This window comes from Plecotus auritus (genome assembly GCF_963455305.1).
Source record: "Plecotus auritus genome assembly, chromosome: 5".
Lineage (NCBI taxonomy): Eukaryota > Metazoa > Chordata > Mammalia > Chiroptera > Vespertilionidae > Plecotus > Plecotus auritus.
In genome coordinates, this window is record NC_137776.1 from 27425579 (window position 1) to 27450791 (window position 25213).

A 25213-nucleotide genomic window follows, 5' to 3' on the forward strand; every position below is an offset into this window, starting at 1 on the left:
AGTACAGGACCAGCCTTGGACAGTTAGGGGACAGTCTCCAGTGCAGGACCAGCCATGGACAGTTAGGGGACAGTCTTCAGTGCAGGACCAGCAATGGACAGTTAGGGGACAGTCTCCAGTGCAGGACCAGCCATGGACAGTTAGGGGACAGTCTTCAGTGCAGGACCAGCAATGGACAGTTAGGGGACAGTCTCCAGTGCAGGACCAGCAATGGGACAGTTAGGGGACAATCGCCAGTGAAGGACCAGCCATGGACAGTTAGGGGACAGTCTCCAGTGCAGGACCAGCATGGACAGTTAGGGGACAGTCTCCAGTGCAGGACCAGCCATGGGACCGTTAGGGGACAGTCTCCAGTGCAGGACCAGCATGGACAGTTAGGGGACAGTCTCCAGTGCAGGACCAGCCATGGACAGTTAGGGGACAGTCTTCAGTGCAGGACCAGCCATGGACAGTTAGGGGACAGTCTCCAGTGCAGGACCAGCCATGGACAGTTAGGGGACAGTCTCCAGTGCAGGACCAGCATGGACAGTTAGGGGACAGTCTCCAGTGCAGGACCAGCCATGGACAGTTAGGGGACAGTCTTCAGTGCAGGACCAGCCATGGACAGTTAGGGGACAGTCTCCAGTACAGGACCAGCCATGGGACAGTTAGGGGACAGTCTCCAGTGCTGGACCAGCCATGGACAGTTAGGGGACAGTCTCCAGTGCAGGACCAGCCATGGACAGTTATGGGACAGTCTTCAGTGCAGGACCAGCCATGGACAGTTAGGGGATAGTCTCCAGTGTAGGACCAGCCATGGACAGTTAGGGGATAGTCTCCAGTGTAGGACCAGCAATGGGACAGTTAGGGGACAGTCTCCAGTGCATGACCAGCCATGGACAGTTAGGGGACAGTATCACTGGCCCAGGAAAGGTCTTGCTCATTATTAACAGTGATGGTCATATCAAAAAAAGTATGAATTAACAGCACTTCTGGAGAAGTGTGATTCCAAACAAAATAAGAATTACACAAATGACAGAATGCCTGATTAACCCAGGGGTGACTCCAAGTTGGCTACGTACCTGCCTCAACCCCAGTGTCTTTGTGTCCCACATCTGCTTTATGTTCCAGAAAAAGGGCTGCTCACATTTCTGGCATGAATCACTTTCTAACCACTGAGGAGCCTGGGCGGAGAGAGACAGAGCCAACGTCAGCGCAGCGTCATGTTCACACTGGCTTTTCAGAAATCCAAACGACAGTTCTAAACATAATTGAGGTTAGCATTTTGAAATATCCCTCAATATTTTATAGCTCTTGCCATATCCACTACTATGTCTGTGTTCTGAGTAATCATCATCATTTTAGTAATGTTTACAGGATTGCTCAATTTTCAACCTATAGATAAGAGGAAATTATTCAATTCTCATTTGAACTCTTAGAGTTGTCTTTGTATATTTCTTTTGTTATGCCAAATTTGTTTGAAATTATTCAACCAGTTGAGCAAAAACCCACTTTTACAGAATCTGGCAAACAACCACTTGAGGCACATGGTGGGACCACAAGGTGCCTAACAGGGGAGTCCCTCTGGCTAGGCACCAGGTCAGGTAGATTTTCCACCCCCGTCCCCCAGCCTTGCCTGCTCCTCCTCCTACCTCTTCTCTGCTAACGTCCATGTTCCACACAGCAATCCCACCATCCGAGGAACAGGAGACGAGCTGCCTCGTGAGCTGAAGGTAACACAGCGACTGCACCCGGTCACTGCAGATGATACACACCAGCACCGGTCTCAGTGTGGGAAACAGTCTCCATGGAGGCGCAACTCCCTCCCTGTTAGAATCAGCCCTTGGCATTTATCACTGACTCTGGTATGGGAACATGGATTCTGGTGTAAACTACCTGGCATTCTGTAACTTACTATAAGAATAATAGTTTCTACAAAACAAACACCACTTTCAAGTTAGTCATTAAGAACTGCAGGTCAGAGATGAGATGATGACTACAGTTTTCTGGACCAATCACCATGATTCCCTTGTTAGGTGCACAAGATTTACCTCCTAGTTCAGACACAAAGAACAAAGGAGGTGTAACTGCCTTGCCTGAACCCAACCATAACAAGTGGTCACACACTACAGAAATTACTGGTATATACATGCTCACACATGCACACATACACAAGCTCACAGTGCATATACATGTTCACATATGCTCACACGTGCCCATGCACACATTTGCTCACACATGCTCATAATGCACACACACACACACACACACATGCTCACATGTGCATACACACATGTACACAGCAGATACCGTGGAACAACCTCCTGGCCTGTAGGCTTGTATGGAGAATGTTTCCTTGGCTACTTTTCGGCTTGACTCTGGTTATGGTAAACGGCGACAAACTAGCCAACAAAGGGGAAAGGGTTTCTTTTCTCCTTTCAAGACCAGACGGCAAGAGCCTGAGTATTACACTGTCACAGCAATGGCCATACGACTACATCAAACTACATGTTCCTTCTTAATTAAATACATTTTATAATTTAAGAAAATGAGTTAGGCATCCGATTGCAGAATAGCTTACTATCACATTACACACACTCTTCCATGGTCAAAGTCCGTGCCTGAGCTCCAGGCCTGAGCAGCTTATTTCAATAGGGTGACTCACTGGGAGAGACATGTGGCGAGTGCCCTTTGGGCCAAGGAGGAAGAAAATCCTGTGCTCTTCATTTCCCTTTTGGCTACAGAACACCAGACACTCAGGACTATCAGAAAAGCAGTTAAAAGTGGACCCCGTCAGCCCTATCAAATGGCTGTTTTTGAAACACTAATGTTTCCCCTGCTTTCCCTAAACTCAGGTTCTCTCCCCACCCTCAGAACAGTCACGCACTGGTGGCCCTGGAGCAGGAGCGTGCGGCCCTTCCTTCCTCCGATGTCCCACATGATGATGCTGTTGTCAGAGGCTCCAGAGAAGAGTAACCGCTGGATGGGGTCCCACCAGAGGCAGGCGATACTACCTGGGGGCAAGGGAGAAAGGAAGAAAAGGAAGGAGGAAGGGAGAGAGTAGGAGGGGCAGGGAGAGAGAGAGGATTGGTTAAATATAACTCCATGTCAGGGCACACACATTTGACAGCTGAAGACTCAACTAGCACAGCTGAGTCTTTCAGGAAACGTGTATCTTCACTGTACAAAGGGCCATTCAACCCTTCATCACAAGTCATGAGAAGACACAGCATATCCACTCTCCTGGTCATAAGACTAAAATCTTCAGTTGTACATCAAAGATGTACAAAAGGGCACAAGATGTTCTAATAAACGTTTCCTTGTTCCGTACCACAAAATTATAAAATAGCTGTTGAAAAGACTATAAAAAACTTTTGAAAAATATAGCCATTGACATTTAATGAGAATAGGCCGTTAAGTGTACTGTGGTCATCTTCTAGAAGCTAGAAAGCTAGACTACTGCAGATCTCTGGGACCTGGCAGGCGGTTTACAGCCCAAGATGCCGATGTTTGAAAAAATTAAGTGTCTCAAAGGAAAGGTTTGCAGGTATTTCAGAAATTTAGGTAAAAAATCCAAATTGGCTAAACTTATCAAATTATATAACTCTTGAGAAAATCTTTCTTTCTACAGATTTCTCTTTCAACAGAAATCATCATTATTCCAGTGACTGTTGCTTACCTAGAAGAAAATGATTAATAAACTTAATAAAACTGAACCAGTCATACAAACTCATAATATTTTTTGTGGGTATATAGAAAATGAATGACGCCATATTCAAAGCAAACAACACAAGCGGTTTCTCACAGAAACTTTACAAAAGTGTGTGTGTTGGGGGAAGTATTCTGCAAAACTGGCTTCAGGCATAATTTTGTATAAACCCTGACCCTGTTTAAACCGATGCCCCATACATTTTAGCTAGAGGCCTAATAGCAGACAAACATGATCTTTCCATACAGACACGACTAAGCAGTTACCAGAACCCACTCTAACCTAGCAACCTGGGGAACACTTACGAGGCTGGAGTCATGAGACTCTTAGTCATAAACGGAAAGAGGTGTCCTCAGGGGCTGTGCTTTCCTGCCCACGTCTACTCTAACTTACTGTTCTTTCTCCTTTTTCCTCTACAAGGCCCCTGTCTGACAGACTTGATTTCACCTAAACAGATTACTTAGACACCGTGGAGAACATTTAATGTGTTAGACTTAAGACACTATTTTCATAAAAGTCCACCATTAAATTCTTTTTAACAATTCCCACTTCTTCAATCTAAACCAGATGGCCTCAAAGTTTCTAATTTGTTACCCAATACAGCCAAGTACGTTTTAAAATACTTTCTTGGAGTCTTGCCAACTCACTGCACTGTAGAAATAATGAAATTCCACCTGACTTTTTTCCTCAGTCCCTACCCAGGGGAGGTTTCCCAAGTAGAGGCTGACCCAGCCCATACATTTCTTTTCATTGTATTGATCCACTAGTCTTGTTCAGTGTCCTAGAAACTGGCAATTTAAAAATAATAACATTCTTGGAAAGGTTTTACCATTTACAAAAAATTTTAAAAGGTCTTCTGAAAATAATTTTATTGAAAACGGTAAACAAAGTATAAAGTATGATCCACACAAGCAACCTAGGAGGGATTTTGACAACACAAAACCTAACCCAGCACGCTACCTTCACTTAGCCTTCACTCTTTGAGATCTAAATCCCGTCTGGCCAATCAAATTGAAATCTGACAGATCATAGGGAGGTGATCACTCATGAAACCACAGGGCTGAGAACTAAATTCGGATGCCCAAATTAGGTGGGAAAGCTGTGGGTGAGGACGCAGACTACCTTCATGTCCTTTGAGGGTTGTGATAACTGAGCAGGTGTCCTGTTCCAGCTTCAGCAGGGTGATCTGTCCAGAATAATCGCCAACAAAAGCATACTGGGTATCAAAATCGTATCTGTGGGGAAGCAGTCAAAGATCTCCAACACAATCTATCTCAAAGTTGTAAAGCACAAAATGTTCTCTTTAAAGAGAATAAGCACAAGCCCAAAACTCTGAGAAAGGAAATCACCGACTGAAAATCATGCAAATACTGAAGAAAATATTTTAAGCTGGACTCATGGAGAAAATTAATATTTAATCATTCAACAAGAATTCATTGAATATCTGTCATTACTCTAAGCAATATTTGGAACTTGGCAATAAAAAAGATAATAGCTAACAGAGAAGACAGACATGAGAGCAAGTAGTTATAATCAAATGATAATAAAACACAAAAAAAGGTGAACTACTCAATAATGAAGCAAGAAAGAACTGGAAGAAAATGGCTATTTGTGAAATATCTCTGGAAATAATGTAAAACTGATAGCCAATACGAACATGACCCATCTTTCCTTTGGCCTAGATGATTTAGCTTTAAGTAAAGAGGATGGTTCACTTTAAATTGCTGTGGAGAGTTCATTCAAACAAAAGGCAGTTATTTGGGGCAATACTAAATTTAAATTTTAAAACTATATTAACATCACTTTCTCGGCGACATTATGGTCATAGAAATTTGTGGCAAATTGGTAGTTGACACACAGTAGGATACTACTATTTAAAGGTCAGAAGGACAACCGTGGGCTACGTCATGACTGTGATTCTGTGCCATTTTCTTCCAATCCATATGAAAAGCCAAACTCGGAACAGAAACACTTAATTAGCACATAAAGTATCTGAATATTTTCCTTTGTTTGATTCTAAAGTGTATGATACTAATTTATATGCTTATTTTAAATCTCATGTTCTATGTACATTCATTTGTAGCAAACATTTTCTATGAAGGCTTTCAATGGAAAAAAGGAATTTTAGTAGGCCAGATGTCCAACTCTGAAAGAGAACCACTGATGCTGACAGCCTTGATCTTGCCGGCACTAAGATACATAGCTACCACTGCTAGCCTTAAACAAGGGCGAACTCCACGTGAAAGATTCCATTTATCAGTGAAAAAATTTTAAAGCAGGAATTCCAGGGATGCTGAGGCACCACCTTTGAGAGTATTATAAGAATTATGAACCCTCTCTATACACAAAAAAACAACTACTATAAAACTTGTAGCCTATTTATGAACTCCAGAGTCATAAGCCTTACTGCATTTATATTCTACTAGAGGCCCGGTGCACGAATTCATGCACTGGTGGGGTCCAGCTGGGGGAAGGGGCCGTGGGTGGGTTGCCAGCCAGCCTCACCCCCGATCTGGGTGGGGGTGCCCACTCCGGGGTGGGACCAGCCAGGAGGAGGGGCCACGGGTAGTTTGCTGGCCAGCCCTGGCCCCAATCAGGAAGGGGGAACCTGCTCGAGGGTGGGGCCAGCCAGGGCAAGGGGCTGCAGGCATTCCGGTTTGGTCAATTTGCATATTACCCTTTTATTATATAGGATTTTAGGGTCTGTAAATAACCAATTACTAGAAGACCAATTCCTTTTTTATCTTTATACAAAAAGTCTTTTCTTTCACTTTTAAATGTAAAGGAATGAGGGGAGGGGTTTGCATTAATGAGGGTTGGGTTTTCCAAGATTTTGTATTAAATGTACAGCAGGGAATGGTAAGTCACGTAATTATTTTTAATAAACCAATTTTATACCGATAAAGGTAAAAACAGCAAATTTTAGATTTTATGTAAAATATCAGGAATCATTCAGTCTTTGGATCTCAATTAACAATTTATTCCTTTTTTATCTTATTTTTTTTTCTTTCTTTTCTTTTTCTCTCTCCTTTTTACATTTTTTCTTTGTTTTGTTTTTCATATTTTTTATTCTACTTTTTGGATGTTTTTGTCAATCAACAATTTATGATCAGAATAGAAATTAATCATTGAGACAAGGAGGCGAAGGCCTAGCCCTTCAAAGGATACTGCAAACACGAAGCCCAGGAGGGGAAGAGGTGCCTCCCGAGCATGTCCCCGGTCCGGGTGCACATCCAGCTGACACACTTGTCGTGACCGGTACTGACCACCCACTCCGTGGCCAAGCTGAAGATAATCGCAGACACCCGGTTCTGATGAGCTGTAGGAACAGAAATGGAAAGTCTGCACCCTTCAGGAAGAAATGTGGCCTTCAGAATCGAATCTCGTGGGGTGAGAACGGAGGCTGACCGTCTCAACCTGGCTGGCCTGGGGATGCACAACATCCCATCATGGGAATGCCCGACTGTGAGCGGGTGTCAGATAATCTGCCCTACCCCCGACTCCCTATCACGGGCTTCCCAGGGCCCTGCCCTCTGCCTGCCTACATGGCAGACAGTCAGAAGCTACCAATCGTTAAAGAGTAATGCTCAAGAGGGATTCCAATAATAGATTAGAGAACAGACCTGTACTTTGCTCTAAAAAACCCTACCTACCAATGAGTTCCATACTGAAAGCAGGAGTCTTTTCTTAAAAAAGAAAATTTTTTTTAATGTCCATAACTTCAGTGTTTTGACCCTTTAGAAAAGACTTTGTACACAAGAGCAACTATACTTTTCTGTAATTAAAAAGTAGTGTAAGCAATTTGTGTGTAACTTTTTACTATTTATGAAGACAAAATATTGTAAAGTTTTATATTCCAAAATACCAAACTAAGAGCCGAGAATGAGGAAAGTGTTCTGTCTGTGACCTAACTTGTGAAATATTTGTGTTTGCAGGTTAACTGTAAGCCACTAGGGCAGTGACCTGTCTACTTCAACTGATACAGCACCTTGCATGTAGCAGGTGCTTGTAAATGCCCAGGCAGATGAATGAAGTCTGAGAAACTTCTAACTTGCTCTCAGCTGTACAGGCTGCTTCAGGAGCACTGAGGAACTGTTTCTTATAAATTAATTAGAAAATGACTCTGGGAATATGGGCAAAGCATGAACCAGACATGCATAAAAGATGAAAAGGGTTATCCTTAAATACAGCTTAAATAATTTTTAACTTGAGAACTATTTTGACTATCAAACTGGCAAAAAGCATTTATAAAGAGTAATGCTGTAAACATTTAAAGAGCAGGCACTTTCAACTACCATTCACAGGATTGCAAAATTTGCAAATTGCTGGGAAGAGGTTTGCAAATAAATCTAGAGCATTAAAAACCATTTTAATGTTCGCCCCAGTTACTCTACTTTTATGAATTTGTCTTAAATAGAAGTAATTAGAGTCAGAGTAACAGTCAATGACACACACACATGTATATACATAGATATGAAATACATAAACTCACAGATATACATACACACACTAGTACATCCACATACACTCTCATATATGTTAGTGAGTGGGCGATATCAAAAAGCAGAAGCAGTACTCATGTTCAAAAATAGAGCAATAGTTAAATTAAATCTGATACTTTCACCCAAATGGAATCATATACAAAAATTTAAATATTAATAAGCAGGAAAAGAATGGTAAATAACTTCAAAGAACTAAAAGCCTCTTATTTGAGGTAACAAAACTAAAAAGTTAATATGAACACCTACACTTTCATTTTTATTTTACTTTATAACTTTATTTATTTTTAAAATCTTTATTGCTGAAAGTATTACATATGTCCCTCTGTTTCCCGCATTGATCCCTTCTAGCCCGTCCCTGCCCCCCTCCCCAGGCCTTCACCAAACCTACTTTTGATCATATGAGATGGTGTCCTAGTTTTGTGTATGCAGATCTACATGTATTATGTATGCAAATGTGTGTGTGTGTGTGTGTGTGTGTGTGTATTATAATTACCTGGGTAAGTCTTGATAAAGTTCATTTTATTAAAATCTTCAGAAACATGAAATTCCTAAAAGTAAACACATGCAATAAGAAAACAGTCATGGTTTTAAAAACAACAGAAATTTAACTTTCAAAACAAAGTGAAATCCAAAAATAGCTATCACCAGACCTGAGACTGAGAACAGCTACAGAACAATAACGCGGACCTGTCCTCAGGCCACCCTTTGTTTTGGACACCAGATGGAACAGAACCGCTGACCAGCACAGCATTTCTATCCAGTTCTTCCCGCAGTGAAAGCTTTGAAGTCCCTCTGCTTCTAACTGCAAAGGAGGCAACTTGCTCATTTTTTCTCTCTGGGCTACATCAAAAATTCCTCAGATGATATATATAAAACGAAAGTATAAAAACCCATTATTATCAGAGCTCTCAACTATAGTGAAAATAAAACATAGGGTATTCCAAGTAATGTAAGGGGAAAATTATACATATTTAATATACAAATACACAAAAAAGAACATTAAGAGGTTGTGGGTAGATTTCTTCTTTTTATACTTTTGAATTTTCTAAATTGTTACAGACTGTGTAATACTTTATAACTAGAAAAAAGTTAAAAGTATATGCTTAATGAAAAAAATGAGCTTCAACACAAAACCAAGAACATGAACCTCTTTAAAAAAAAGCCCTAATAAAAAATTCTATTGACCAATGCTAAATTGGTAAGTTTTTAAGGCTCTAGGTAACATGGACTTTATAAATTGTTGACTACTCAGACTGAAAAAAATATATATAAATTCCCTGTTCTCCATCTGGTTTTGCAAACTACAAATATATCTTAGTGTCTTAAGGATACTAATCTGTATTGGGTGGGAGATCAATAGATCAATAGCTAACTAATGATAAGTTGGATTTATATTGGCCCTTTCCACTGAAGAGCTATAAGTGTTTCTGTAGGCTATCCTATTACTGATGTCCTTGAACCAGGAGCCACAAGAAGGGTCCCTAAAAAAAGAAATGCTCAATCATTGCTACCACTGGAGAAACTATTTGAGGCTTACAGTTCATGACTCCTTGTTATATTTGTATATGCACATCACCATTATATTCCTACAATATTTTCAGAAAAAGAAGAGTGAGAATGTTGGCTTTAACTACTACATAATGTATTTACAGCAGCCCCAACTTCATAGGGCAGTGGTCGGCAAACTCATTAGTCAACAGAGCGGCAAACCTCGGCTCGTGAGCCGTGGTTTGCCGACCACTGTCATAGGGCATAGAACTCATCAAACCCTAACCTTACCACCTGCCTACTGCTGGATGGACTGTTTGGGCTGAGAACCTGTCTTTGTACTGGCCCTTCCTTCTTGGCCCAGAAAAACCATAAACAACAAACATGAACTGAGGAAGAAATAGAAAATCTGTAACAAGTGAAGAGATTAAATTAGTAGTCCAAAAACTTTCCACAATGAAAAACCCAGGACATCAGGTGGTTCCTCTGGTAACTTCTTCCAAGCTGTAAGTCTGAGTCTCTTACTACTCAACAATTAAAAAAACAAAACAACAACAACAAAACGGGCAAAGGACTTGAATAGGTATTTCTCCGAAGATATACAAATCATCAACAAGCAACTGAAATACTCGACATCACTAGTCATCAGGCAAATGCCAACAAAAATCATAATTAAATACCATTTCACACCTTCTAGGATAGCCATAGTAAAAACAAGACAAAAACAACAGAAAATAACAAGCGTTGGCAATGATGTAGACAAACTAGAACCTTACATGTTGGTGGTGGGAGTGTACAATGGTACAGCCACTTTGAAAAACAGCTTGGGGGTTCCTCAATGAGTTAAAAATAGATTTACCATATGACCCAGCAACTTCATTCCTAGGTATATAGACCCAATAGAATGAAAAACATAGGTTCACACACAAACTTGCACACGAATGTTCATAGCAGCATTATTTACAATAAAAAAAGTGGCAACAACCAAATGTCCATCAACTGATGAATGGATAAACAAGTGTGGTCTCTCTACATAATAAACAAAAAAGTACTAATTCAAACTACAATGCAATGAACCTTAATATATTACTCTAAGTCAGTGGTCGGCAAACTGCGGCTCGCGAGCCACATGCGGCTCGCGAACCGCGGTTTGCCGCTCTGTTGACTAATGATTTTGCCGACCACTGGGATAGGGGCTTAATCACAAGGAACAACAACAGCCTATAATTATTGGAATCGAGAGTCTAGGTCAGGGGTCGGCAAACTCATTAGTCAACAGAGTGGCAAACCGCGGCTCGCGAGCCGCAGTTTGCCGACCACTGCTCTAGGTGAAAGAAGCCAGACATAAAAGACAACATGCATTATATGATTCTACTCACATAAAATGTCAGAACAGACAAATCTCTGGACTCAGAAAGTAGATTAGTGATTGCCAGGAGCTGGGGGCGGGGGTACCCTGGTGGGGGAGAGTGGGGAGTGACTGCTAATGGGCTGGGGTTTCCTTGGGGGAGGGGGTGTGATGAAATGTTCTGGAATTAGAGAGTGTTAATGGTTGCATAATCTTATGAACATACCACAAAACCACAGAACTGCACACTTTAAAATGGTGAACTTTATAATATATGAATTATGTCTCCTTAAGAAAAAATGTGTATATCCATATACACACACACAATCTGACCTACAAAAATACCTATAATAAATTAAAAATGTAAATACGTGATCCTTCACCAAAGATATCTTATGAAACACTGCCCTAAAGAGCTGGTTGAATGGCTAGTCCTTAACTCGTTGGTTGAATGGCTAGTCCCTAACTTGGTTCTCCTTCCCCTTCCTCTGTTATAGGTAGTACACGCATGCATGCGTGCGTGCAGACAAACACACACACACACACACAGGCTCTCTACCACAGCCTCTTTGTCCTGGCCTTCTCTGTGGTTCAGGAATAGGGGCTGCATGGAGACTGTGCCTTGTGGCTAGCCTGTGCACCCAACCATCCATCATGACAGCATTCTGAGTTCCACAAAACTGGTTTAAAATTTAGCACTCATTAAAATTAATCCATTCTGTCCTGGCTGGTTTGGCTCAGCAGATAGAGCATCAGCCTGTGGACTGAAGGGTCCCGGGTTCGATTCCGGTCAAGGGCACATGCCCCGGGTTGCGGGCCATGCAGGAGGCAGACAATCAATGATTCTCTCTCATCATTTATGTTTCTATCTCTATCTCCCTCTCCCTTCCTCTCTGAAATCAATAAAAATATATTTAAAAATAATAATAAAATTAATCCATTTTTAGATCTAACACCTATACTGAATTCAAAAACTTTTCTGCCATTCAGGCATTTATTGCTAACTTTATTTAAACTGTCCAACAGACATGAACATGGGGAGGTCGATATAATACATACATTCTGGAAAGTACCTACCATGATGGCTCCGTTATCCTGGCCCACAAATATCCGCCTGCTATCATGATGGTAAGTCATAGCCGAGCAAGGAGCTGCCAGAAAGACAAAGACCACGTTATAGCAAAGCTAAGCATTGTGTCATTGTGCAAAATTCATTATTAAGAGCTATACAATTGAGGTTAAAAAAAAGAGGGTAAAAAGGTTTTGTGAAAAATAATGATGTAAATTGAAAATGCTAATAAAGTTCTTTCTGTTATTTTAGTTTAAAATTCTCACACAAAATTATTTTTAAAACTTTGGGTCAAGCGATCCAGCCTGAAGTTTCATCTGACTGAAACTCCTACCTGTTTCTGGAAAGGTTTGGGGACCCGTGCTTACAGTGGGTGATCTGCACTCCAAACTCAACGGGTCATCCTGCCCCCGCCCCCATCCCCTATCACAGGTAAAATGTAGCTGCGATCTGTGGAAAGAGGGGCTCCCGGCACAAGAATTCCCATTCCAAGGCATATGTGAGAAGGCTGAAAAAGCCACTTTGGAATTACTTTTTTCCCCTCAATGGCCAAACAATGTTCCCTTGTGCAATGGCATCCAACCCCAGTGTGTAGTCAGTGAAGTGTGTGCATACTTTTCTTTGTCCACAGCAGTATCATGTGACTGGGGAGCACCTGCTTCCCTCCAGGTTCTGGCTACCCTTCTAGACAGCAAGGGCCAGAGAATGAGTTTCAGAAAGGAGTAACTCTAACGCTACAAATCAGAATTAATGTGATTTAGAAAAGGGAGCATTTGTAAAAAGAATGTGTGGGTTCATTTCATCCTAAGAATTATAATTGCCTAAGAAGGAACCATAACAAGGAAATAAATGTGTGCCAGGAAAAACAACAAACAAACTTGAGTTTGCTTTGAAATAAAACTTCATATGAAAAAGTAAGGAAAAAAAAAAAAACACAACCTTATACGTGAAGTCACCATTTGAAAATTGTTTAATTTAATTTAAAGTTCTCTCTCTACAATGGGCTGGTATTCTCCACCAAAGGTAAACAATAAACTATAATACAGTACTGGATTGTACTCAAAGGCAAGAACACAGCTACCTGTGTGACCAGCTTATGGAAAGAAACTGTTCGAGCGGCAAAGAACCATCTAGCTGAAAGGCAGGTACTGCCTTTGCCTGTAAACAGAACAATGAGAAGTGGCAAGAAGCCTGTACCCCTTTAGCCCCATATTGCTGTTGAAACTGCAAAGAATGATCATGTTTAAGAATTAAACGACAAAGATATATGTATCTTCATACACAGTGCTCTTTAATAACCACGCATAAAATTATCACTGACAAATCAAATCATACTTTGATCATTTCAAAGATTCATTATCATCATTTTTACTTTTCAGTTGGTACTAAATCTTAATGCTTTAAAACTTCTTTTCAATTCTTTTTATGCCTAACCCTCTAACAAACTGCTCATAAATACGTAGGAACCCTCCTCTGTGCAAAAATTACAAAGGGCTGAGTTATTTTATGAGGCTATAGAATTCTGAAGTTTAAACAGAAAGTTTTCCTAGTTTATTTGTTTTGTATATAAAGATGTCCTGGCTCTTTTCCCTAGAAGACAAGCTTCTAGTGAGATAAGCAATACAATTTTTTTTTTTTAAAAAGTTTGGATACTCACATAGTTTTATAAACAAAATACAAATCTGTGGTCTTTTAAAAAGGCATCACTGCCGTCCCAAATAATATGCTTTAAGTCTAGTTTTGTAAATAAAGTTTTTGTTTCTTTGTTTTTCTGCAACACAGCCAGGCTCCTCCTTTTAGCATTGTTTATGGCCACTTTCATGTTCCAAGGGCAGAAGGTTGAAGAGTTGCCACGGAGACTGTTTGGCCCATAAAGTCTAAATATTTACTGTCTGGCCCTTTCAGGAAAAGCTCATGGATACACCCCATACCTGTAGTGGGGAGCATAGTTTTGGAGTCAGACAGGCATAGATTGGAATTCCAACCACAAGCAACCAATGTAACCCCTCTGGCCTCAGTTTCGTCATCTACTAATGGTGAAAATATCATCTACCTTCCCAAGTTGCTGTGATTATTCATAAAGTGATATTATTTTTTATAAAGGCATGAGGCACACAGTAGATACAGGAACTAAGAGTTACCATTTCTCTTCAGCTAAAGCAGATTCTGAAAGTTATCTTTATTTTGGGAGGAAACATTCTGAAACATAATCGGACCACATAGAGCAATATGCTAAGGTCCGGCTCGTTGATCACAGTCAGGTCACAGGAAAAAGTCTAAATTGGTGGCTGACCACTAAAATGTCCTAAATTGGGTAATCTATAGATAGTTTTAAGAGCCAACATGGCACTTTGCTTCTCATATTTTGAATTTGTTTTTAAAATGAAAGCCATCCTAAAATAGACAAGCAATTATTTCTCATAATTCATTCATTATTTTCTTCTGGCAATGTTCCTGCAGTTTTATCAGCAGATACATCTCCAGATGGATGCAATAAAGAAGCTTCCAGAAGCAACAAGCCAAATATGTGTAGACATAAACATGCGGGGGTCAGCCACCAACAGCAGAGATGCTGGGCCTGTTTGTTCCAGTTTTTACTGGTCTCTGCAGCCACAATGTTCTGGGAGCTACTTCCAGAAGGTACCATTAAGCCAAGTTGGCAAGGGATGGCCAAAGCCACATGCCCAAGACCTCAGAGCCACGGAAGAGTACTCACTTCTACTGCCACTGGAAGTCTAAAAGAAACCCCTTTTTTGGTTGGGTAGAAGGTAGGCTCAGAGGCCCAAGATGTCCCACCCACCTCTGATCCCTGCTCCCAACAAAATCCCAAAGTAAATTTATCAAATGGGCCCATGAGCACCTTTATTAAGACATCGGTCCTTCGTATTTCAGAGGAGTGACCAAGGTTATGCAGCCACAGCATACGGAAACAGGAGATACTGCAGCTTGCTCCCATCAATATGATTGGGTTTTCTTCTAGTGCACTCCATTATATAAAGCTTTATGGTGCCTTTTATGATAGTCATCTCTGTAGCAGTAGTCCAAAAAGTCTATTTCATTTTTACTGAATGATTACCAAGACAGAGAAGCTGAGGAGGCTGCCCAAGCTGCAAGTGAAAGACAGAACAACTGAAAACCTCATGTTTTGTAGAAACTGACCACAGGGCCTGGAAAGTGCATGTTCACGGATATAAAAGTGCAGGTGCCTGGGAGGGAGGCTCACGCTGACAGTGGGAATGAGCTGAGTAACTGGCTACTCTGTGTGTACAACAACTGCACTGCCTCTGCAACAACTCTCAAGAAAGTTGTCACCAGTGTCTGGAACAACTGGCAAGAGGTCTTTTTAGGAGAACTTCATAATGGTCTTCAGAAGTAAAACCATCAAGCATGCCCCACAGCCTTTCTTCTTTTCCCAGGGGGCCCTCTAAACAGTGGAACACTTAACTGAGGAACATCCCTTATTCAGGACCAAACCACAAGGAAATGAGCAGCTCTGGATGCTTCTGTGTGGCCATTTGGGACAGCAGGGCTCAACCCCAGCTGGGACTGGTGGGGTCCAGGCGTCCTCCACAGGGCTCTCTTTTGCAGAAAGGATGGAGAAAGGAAGTGGGAAAGGATGGAGATGCCTCTTAGATCTGCATGACGGACTAGAACTTAAATGTAATTTTATGGCACTTTAGCTCAGGGCTGTCTTAAAAACCTCAATGCAAAAGACTGATCTAGATTTATTTTTAGAACACATTTAGCTCCTGAGAAAATTCTCTTTTAGAATGTGCAGTACTTTGGACTAAATCTCCCACTGGAACCGAGAGGTTTGTGAAAAGGTTGGGCACAAGGCTGGTTATGAGGGCACAGAATGTCAGTATCAGCTACTACTACTAAGTACTAAGTCTCTACTAGTTTAAGTTGGCAAAATTAAGGAAAACTGGGGTTGGGGCTGGGAGGGGCATGTCCTCCCCCCCCCCACCCCCACCCCCAGTTTTGCTCAAGGTTGCTTCAGTTAAGCCAGTAGACCCAACTTCCTTTGCAAAAGAAAAGCAGTTTTCCTGCAGTTAGGCACCGCCAGTGGGCGGGGTTAGACAACTGAGAAATTCATTCTGAAATCTAGCAGCACTTTTTAATAGACATTTTGAAATTTAAATCACCAATGATATTAGAGACATGTTCATCCAGTGAAACAGTTCCCTACTTACAGGCCATTGTGTGGTAAATGCTGGGCCAGTACTGGCCGCTGTCTCTCTTCAGCCATACTCGGATGGTTCTGTGGAGGAAAGAAAAAGCACATAGTAATTTTATCTTCTTTATGCTCCTGTAAAACTTATGTATTTTTAATACTATGTCCCAGCTGACCTTAAACAAATACAGGGGTGGGTAAAGGTAGGTTTACGGTTATGAGTATGCAAATCAGTTAATAGTTATTGTATTAATCAGAACCTGCATGTCTTTTTCCATACGAACTGTGAACCTATTTTTGTCCACTCCTGTACACACACACATTCACCCAATATATAGTATGTTTCTACATATAGTACATAACTATATATATACATGTATATATACGTACATATTAAATATGGTTACATATAGTATGACCATAGGTAGTAAGTTATGTAGTAGGTAGGACTCAGGTTTGAAATAACTTTAACGTATGAAAAATACTCATGATATAATGATCAACATATAAAGAAAACTGAGCATTAACTTGCTTTTCTTAGTAAAACTGAGTGTGAACTTGGTCGCCTGACACCTGAGCCAGTGAGGGGAGCCGTAGATCTGCGTGGAAGAGGACGCTCCTGGAGAAGCAGATGTGAGGACAAAGCAGAGCCCAGGCCGGGCTGGCTCAGCGGAACTCCCAGGCTCCATCCCTAGGAGGAAGCCATTCCACCCCAGGCCTCGGGGCCCCGCTTTCATCAGAGAACACACAGGAAAACCAGGAAATCCGGTGCACAAGGCAGGAAAATGACAAATCGCCCAAGTTTAAATATTTCGGCTTATCGCCTCAAGAACAACAGGGAATACTGTGACCCTGGCACCCTGGCTCGTCCCGTCCCTTCGCAGAACCGCCTCACAGCTCTGGGCCTCTTCCTCTCCTGAACTGGAGGCCTCCCGCTGCCCCCAGCGCAGCCATGCTCTGTCTCTGCACGACTCCCTGTCTTATGTCCCTTGCTGTCAGCGCTGCCACAGTCATCCCTGCATCCCTAACAGCAACACAGATCCCGGCACCCAGACAGCACTGGATTAATGTTCACAACCTTGAACTAAAATACATTAAGACTAAAGTTGACACTGTGTGTGTCTGTTCTGATTAAAATTTAAGATAAGTAAGACTGGTCCATGAGGATACAATGTTTGCTCCCGAGGGAGGACAGAATGCAAAGGAATATGAGGGAACTTGTTAGGATGATGAATGGCAAGCTGTGGGGAGATGGTTACATGGGTGCCTGCATTTGTCAGAACTTGTCCAACCACACTGGGGAGCTGTACAGATTACTGCATAGGATTAGGTTGTAATAAAAGAAAATGAAGACTAGATGTTGACCTTTAGTCATCAAAATAAATCAGATGATAAATCAGATGTCTCATAGCACGGTGGGCATGACGCTGTTTTGTATGTGACCTGGATATGGCCTTCCTGTAGGAGCAGGCATTTGTACAGCACACCTTGGTCACAACAGGACCTTTGCCAAGCTGAACGGCTCAGAATTTTTCTTTACATCCCACCCCTAATCACAATGGGCTAGACCAGAAATGGGCGTCTAATCCCAGGTGGATAAATCGGTTCCTTCCCTGGGAAATCGGAAACCAGGAGAGAAAAGAATAGATCAGCATGTCTCCAGTACTTGAAATGGCTGTTTGTGGTCATACGTTTTGCAACTGGGACTGGGGGATTATGTATATCAAGAAAGGAGAAAGAACAAAGCTGACCTATAGAGAGAAGCAGGAAAGAGCTGAAGAGAGTCAAGGTGGAAAATCCATCATGCCGACTGCTCCTGAGGCCAAGCTATGACCCCCAACATCCTTACCATAAACACCCCCAGTGGTTTAACCCAGCCTGCATTATTTCTGTTGTTTGCCCATACTAATATACTTTGCATGAGACACCAAGAAAAATCCCAAATATAGACTCTTCATTGAAATACCATTTAACAAGGTAAGATAGGCAGGCTTTTTTTTGAGGTACCTATATTGTAACAGGATGTTCTAGAAAGTCCACGTTCACATCCAAAATTAAAAGACAGAGAGAGGGCGATCAGACTAAAGCATGTATGAACAGACCTTTGATTTTTACAGTTTGTAATTCAACATCTTCATTCAAAATGTATCACTCTTTGAGGTAACGTTTAAACCACTCTTGTTACTTGTGAGTTCTTGGTTACTGTTCATGACTACTTGGCTTTCTTCTTTCACAAATCTAAAAGACTATAACTTTTTCATAATATGCCTCTTTCCAGTTTGGAACCAAACCAAGTTATGAAAAATTCTTAATGGCATGGGAAAATATTCACAACACGATGTTAAGTGAAAGAAAACTGATAAATACAGTATGATAACAACTTTATTTTAAAATGCAATCTGACCAAACCCCTAGATCCAACTACCACTTTATAGGAAATACAGAGAAACATAATAAACATGAACACAGGGGTGCCTTTAGCAAAAATCGAGATTGTAGGAAAGTCTATGGATAAATGACCCAGTTTTTTCTGCAAATAATTTGCCAGGGAGGAAAAAAAAGAGATGGAAGACCGGCCTGTGATTAAAGAGGTTTAAGAGGCTATCAAGCAACCACAATGCACAGACTTATTTGGATTCTGATTCAATCAAACTGTTATATACACGTATGTCATTATGAAACAATTGAAAATATAAACACTGACTATATATTTCATTATTTAAAAGGTACTGTTCTTTAGGTGTGATAATGGTGTTGCCGATTTTTGCTTGTTTGTTTTTTAAGAAGCAATAATTCCTAAATAAGACGCTGGCCCTTGTTCTCAGCATGCCCAACACAGGGCAGCTTCCTCTCAGGTTGCCTGGTCTACCTTGGGCATGACAACTAGCAGCTGCATCTCCCAAGGAGCTGTGCATCCCACTGCCCTGTGCTCAGAGCCCACCAGGGGTTGGTTGTCTCCAACCAGGGGTCCAACCGACCCAGACCCTGCATCCCAGGGAGATGTGATCCTCAAGTGGCCCAATAGGAGGAGCTCAGGTTATATTTCTAAGCCGTCCTTGCCCACCAAGAACTTTCCTCTCCAGTGTATCTGGGCACATCGCAGGTTGGATACCACTGCAGGATGACTCCCTCATCAAAATAATGCAGTAGCAGCTCACAAGGGTGATCCCTAGGCCTGGACTACCAACTCTGTATCACACTTTGTTGACTATATTCTATGTCACTTCACATAGAACGCTTATGGATACATTTTATTACTTACGTGCAACATAGGGAATGCAGCCAAGGAGTTGCAGTAAGTGAAACGCCAATTTCCCTTGAAACATTAACTCTGATCAAGAACTCTGCTCCATTTCCAGAAACGGAAAGGCCAACCAAGGCACTTGAAGGCCAGGGCGTCACGCAGCGCCTCATCAAGTTCACTGGCCTTCACTCACACAGGATCACAACGGGGTTGAGCCTGTTAGTTACCTGTTAGGTTTATTTAAGTGTCTAAAGAACAGAATGCTGGCGCATTGTAAAATCCTTCAAATCAACCCCAAAGTGTGGATCATGAATTCGCAGGGAGCTCAACAGAGGACTCAATAGAGATAGAGGACTCAATAGAGATAGAGGACTCAATAGAGGGCACATGCTCTGCCCTGTGTCCCCTTGAGAGAAGAGCCAAATAAGACAATAAAGGAGTCTGCTGTGAGCTGGAAGCCTTAAAGGTTGTCTGCTTCAACCAATCATCTAACTTAGAAAAGTCAAAGTTTAATTCCATGCAGCATCAGAATATTTAAACTAGCCCAAGGTCAAAGTGGAACCTGCCTAGACCCTAGCATTTTTAAAATAGTATAATATCCCTTGGGACAAGCATCAGTACTACAACTTGGTCTGTATCCAGCTAACACACTAGGAAATTAGCAAGACTTAAATTATTTCTTGGGGTGTTTCATTTAAAAATTGTTATTCAACCTTGCTGAGGAATCAGGTTCCAAATTGGGCACTCGACCTTGACAGTCAGCTCTACCTCTGTATTCACACCTTCTACCTGGAATTCCCTTCCTTCAGTTTTTCAAGGCATAGTCTTTCCCTTCCTTAGACAATGCATTAAAACCTCCCACTTCCAAGATTAAGTAAAAACAATGTTAAATTTGACCCCTAACACTCTAGCACTCCCAAGAACCTAATGAAGTTGTGTAATTACTACTAAGTAATATAGAAATTTGTTTTGTGTTTTCTTCACACTATGTTTCACTGGTTTAATAAATGGTTGTAAAAACAGGCTTAAGTTTGGCTGCTTATTAAAAAGTTAACAAATTTCAGAGACACACAAAAAAAATTACTATTCAGTAAATTAGAAGCAAAATCTATTCAAAAAATTGAAAGCAACACAATAATACAGTCTAGTAACATTTTACAGGAGCACACTATTAAAAACTCTAGGATGATATTAATAAACTATATAAACACTAAAGTGTTAAGATCAGATGGCTTCATTTAAAAAAACCCCACAATATATTCTACCTTGATGAATATCTAAGCCACTCTCTCTACTAAGATAAAACAGCTTAACTTTTCCTTTAATATTTTGACAACTTTACACCCACTCACCTAAACTCATTTTATGTTTTTCTTGCTGCTTATTCTATCCATATTTCTAGTGGATAGATTTTCTTTGATATTCCAAGACCAAGTCTCTCTGAAAAAAAAAAAAAGTCTTCTCTTAAACCAGAACCTGAGGGACATGGTCATTCTGTGCCCAGCTCTATTTTTAAGTTATTTTAAAACAATAGTCTGATATGTTTCCAAAAGGCACTTAGAAAGGAAATGTGTCATTTCTTTCAGGGCCTACATAAATGTTTTCCCAACTTCCCCATGCTGCTAATATTCCTGTGAAGAACTCTACCACCAACCTCCTTGCCCTCTAGCCAGAGAAGGACAGACTCACATGTAGCTGCAGTATCTTCCATGGGTAGACAAGGAAAGGCATATCTATGTAATGTTATGTATACACTAGAGGCCCGGTGCATGAAAATCCGTGCACTGGGGGGTGGGGGGGACCCTCAGCCCAGCCTGTGCCCTCACAGTTGGCGACCCCTCAGGGGACATCCTGCCACTGCCGCTGCGCTCACCAGCCATGAGCCCAGCTTCTGGCTGAGCGGTGCTTCCTCTGTGAGAGCACACTGACCACCAAGGGGCAGTTCCTGCATTGAGTGTCTGCCCCCTGGTGGTCAGTATGCTGTTCGGTTGATCTGCATATTAGCCTTTTATTATATAGTATAACTACAATGTACACACACCACTACCATCCCTTACTTGTCTATTGATGTTCAGCATGGGAGATAACCCACTTATTTTCTAGATAAATGAAATCCCAAAGTTAGATTGTAGTTCTTTATTTTAAATATTTTAGGCTTAAATGTTTTAAAAATGTATTATTGTGTAGGGATAAGCAAAGAAACAGCTGAAAACAGTATCAAATGCCATTTCTAGGGGGGTCTCATAATTTTTGGCCAGTATTATAAATTAGAACTGACTCTTAGGCAAGAATTTTTCAATTTTGCTCCATACATATTTCCCACCTGATAGTGATAATATTAATGATAACAGTAACAGTAATAACAGCAACAATAATAGACTGACTTAGGAATTCCAGGTTTGGCAAGTGATTCTGAAGACATTATTTATTAGGAAGAAAAAGAACTATACATTTATACAAAGTTCGTATGAGCATCATTAAAGAAATAAAAATTGGGAAAAATGTTAAATAATGATAGGTCAATGACATATTAATTCAGTAGCTTATAAAGTCATTAAAATTAGTTATGAAGACCATGGAACCATGAAAAAAGTTTATGAAACATTTTTTTTTTTAAAAAAGCATACTATAAAATGATATGACTAAATTCCATACCTACACTGAGTCAGGCTGTACAGGGCAGGTGAGTAGGCTGAGCAGGGGCAGGTAGGGCAGAAGGTAACATACCTGAGAGGCAGACAATGACTTTGGCTCCTTGTGGGGACCCCCAGAGGAAAGACTTGAAGCTAGGCTGAAAAGGGGGGAAAGAGCAGGTCCCCAGCCCCCCCTCAGGAAGCACTACAAGACAATTAAACACTTGCAGAGGAGCCAGCTGAAGCCATCCTCCACTAGCTCGCAGTAGCTAACCCCTCACAGGGGAAAGGACCCGCTGAGACCAGCAGGGCAGACACACACATGAGTGAGCCTGGCTGTGTGACCAGAAGGGCTATCCGGGTGACCCACCGGCTCATGAACATTGATCATAATTGCTGTTTTAAGTCACTGAATTTAGAGGTGGTTTGTCACATAGCAAAAGCTAACTGATCCAATGTCATCTGTTCCAAATAGTATCCCTTTAAGAATACTTGGGAATCTGATATTAAAATGAAAAATAGCCTTTGCTATTAACTGAGTGCTAAGGATTCCAAAGTACTGAATAAACAAACAACTCCACTTTCACTTTTAAATGAAATACAGGACCCTCACTTTGCACAGATACTAACTTGAACCCTAAGAAACTGAGGAAATTTCTGTAAAAGCATAAATGAAGTTAATCACTCAAATGTTGTTCAATATTTTTCACCCCCTCTACCAAGGATAATAATTCTGTATGTTCTTTTACCTTACTGCAGTAGATACATGAAAAGTAGACTAAAACCCCCAGTTCTGATTAAGAATAAAGTATTTATTCCAGGAAGATTAATCTTTGATCTACTCAGAGATATGCCTGAGGGTCAGACTAGGTACAGAGGCTCCTTTAAATTTCTTCCAGCCCTGTTGTTTCACTCCCTCAAAGAGCTGACTAGAAGGAAGTTAAAAATACAGTACTTTAGGGAATCACCAAATCTAAAAAGCTTCATCTACTTAAGCTAAACACAGTGGGAGCAATGACAGATTTAAAGGATGAATTTTCTTCTGAAAAGCACTGTCTCTCAAGCCAGGAGGCATCTGTGGGTGTCATGCTCAATATCATGTTTAAACCTATAACTCCCTAAGAACATACATTTGGGTTCAGTACATGTTACTTTCCAGTATGATTACGGTGAAAATCGTGCCTACACCTCAGTAGACATATTCCAGTAAGTACACAAGTTTGTAAAATCACAAGGCCAAGTTGCACCACGCCTGACGAATCAGCATTTCTAAAATCAGATATTTTTAAAATTCCTCAAAAAAATCCTAATCACCTCCAAACAGCTAAATTAAAGCAATTTAACCATATTTAAATTATAAACTAATAGAGGGATTATTGAATTAAAAAGAGAATACAGAGTAGAACATATGTTACAAATTAAGCTCAAGGCCCGATTTCTTTAAACTCTGAACAAAAATAGTAAGTTTGAGGAAAATGTATTTTCCAGTCACTCTTAGGGCTGCTGCTACTATTTCGTATCTTGGTAAATCTCCAAACACTTCTGTTACCTACTGAAAAGGACATTTTTTCCTAGTCTGACAAAGAGGTGTAATTCTGGCAGCCTGGACAGATCCTATAACATCAGGATGTTAGCCTGAAAGGGAGAGGAACAGACAGGGTCATCAGCACAGTCTGCTTTCATCAAATAAACAGCAATTTCCTTCAGCCAAGTCTCCCGAACTCTGCCCTCTGCATTCCTGACGCAGAAAGAAGGCTTTCTCCTTTGGCAACAAAGAGGAGAAGCACAAGATTTTTATTGAATCAATTATCTAAATGGAAAGGCAGAGGGAAACTAGCCTCTTTTTATAGAGAATTAGATTGGCGATGAAAAATTAGAATTCCCATCCCCTCCACAGTCTAGGGAAGGAATCCCGGGCAGCTTGGAGGGCCCATGGCAATGATGACACTCTGTGGATTTCCTGGCTCGCAGATGTTTATGGGGGTGAAGGTGGTGGGGACCACTTTTGTGGCATCTGCACCAGAACCTAAACTAGTAACTCCTCTTCTAAAGCCAGATGGCTGGTTATCTACCTGGAGACAGATTTGTTCTTTTTAACTCGAGAAACAAATCCTGCTCTTACCTATTCACTTAGCAACAAAGTCATTTCCTGTGAGCTCTGTGCCATCAGAAGGCTAAAAGCCATCCCCGTCTCTGAAAAGCAGGAGCCATCTAGATAGGACCGAGTCAGTGTGGGGTCCAGGAAACAAGGTTTAACTTGCAATCAAAACAAAACAAAAAAACCAAGTTCCAACTCTATCCCTAGTCTAGCTAGCAGTCTTGAAACACAAGGTTAAACCAGCCAAAAGAGACTGCTTGAGGCAGAAAGGAAGAGTAGCCTGTTTTAAAATCCCACCTTCCAGGCTTCCTTATTCCTACAGGTATGCTGGCTGATTCACTGAGTTAACATTTGAGAGACCACTGAACACCGCTTTCCTAGTAAAGTCTGGAGTTCCGCAGGTGCTAGCGGAGGGTGTCTACGTGACCAGCCCCGACTACACCCTGGATCCTGGGAATCTCATGAGCTTCCTGGGAGAGTTTCTCACCCATGTGGTCAGAACTCGATCCTGGAGGAAAGAATCCCCTCCCGTGTGACTGCATGGGGTGAGGACGCGTGGGAGCTCGCGCCTGGTTTCCTCTGGACTTCACCCATAACTTCCCCTAGCCAATTTGGTTTTATGTCCTTTTGCTGTAATGAATCATGGCTGTAAGGACCAGCAGATGGTGGTGGTCTTGGATCCCCTAGCGCAGTGGTCGGCAAACTCATTAGTCAACAGAGCCAAATATCAACAGTACAACGATTGAAATTTCTTTTGAGAGCCAAATTTTTTAAACTTAAACTTCTTCTAATGCCACTTTTTCAAAATAGACTCACCCAGGCCGTGGTATTTTGTGGAAGAGCCACACTCAAGGGGCCAAAGAGCCGCATGTGGCTCGCGAGCCACAGTTTGCCGACCACTGCCCTAGCACATCAGGGCAAAGATTTCACAAGGGAAAACATGACTGATGTGACATGTAAGCGAACAAA

General features: G+C 41.3%; 1 protein-coding gene across 1 annotated transcript in view; it reads right to left on the minus strand.

Annotated features, from left to right (window-relative positions):
- Positions 1-25213, minus strand: part of WDFY1 (WD repeat and FYVE domain containing 1) — a 41880-nt gene that overhangs the window by 10136 nt on the left and 6531 nt on the right. The window contains exons 2-9 of the mRNA XM_080670344.1: positions 16289-16356; positions 12104-12177; positions 8684-8738; positions 6857-7007; positions 4811-4923; positions 2867-2993; positions 1632-1737; positions 1062-1163 (exon numbers count right to left, since the gene is read on the minus strand). Of these exons, the coding sequence (XP_080526470.1) occupies positions 1062-1163; positions 1632-1737; positions 2867-2993; positions 4811-4923; positions 6857-7007; positions 8684-8738; positions 12104-12177; positions 16289-16356 (796 nt within the window). The remainder of the gene's footprint in view (positions 1-1061; positions 1164-1631; positions 1738-2866; positions 2994-4810; positions 4924-6856; positions 7008-8683; positions 8739-12103; positions 12178-16288; positions 16357-25213) is intronic.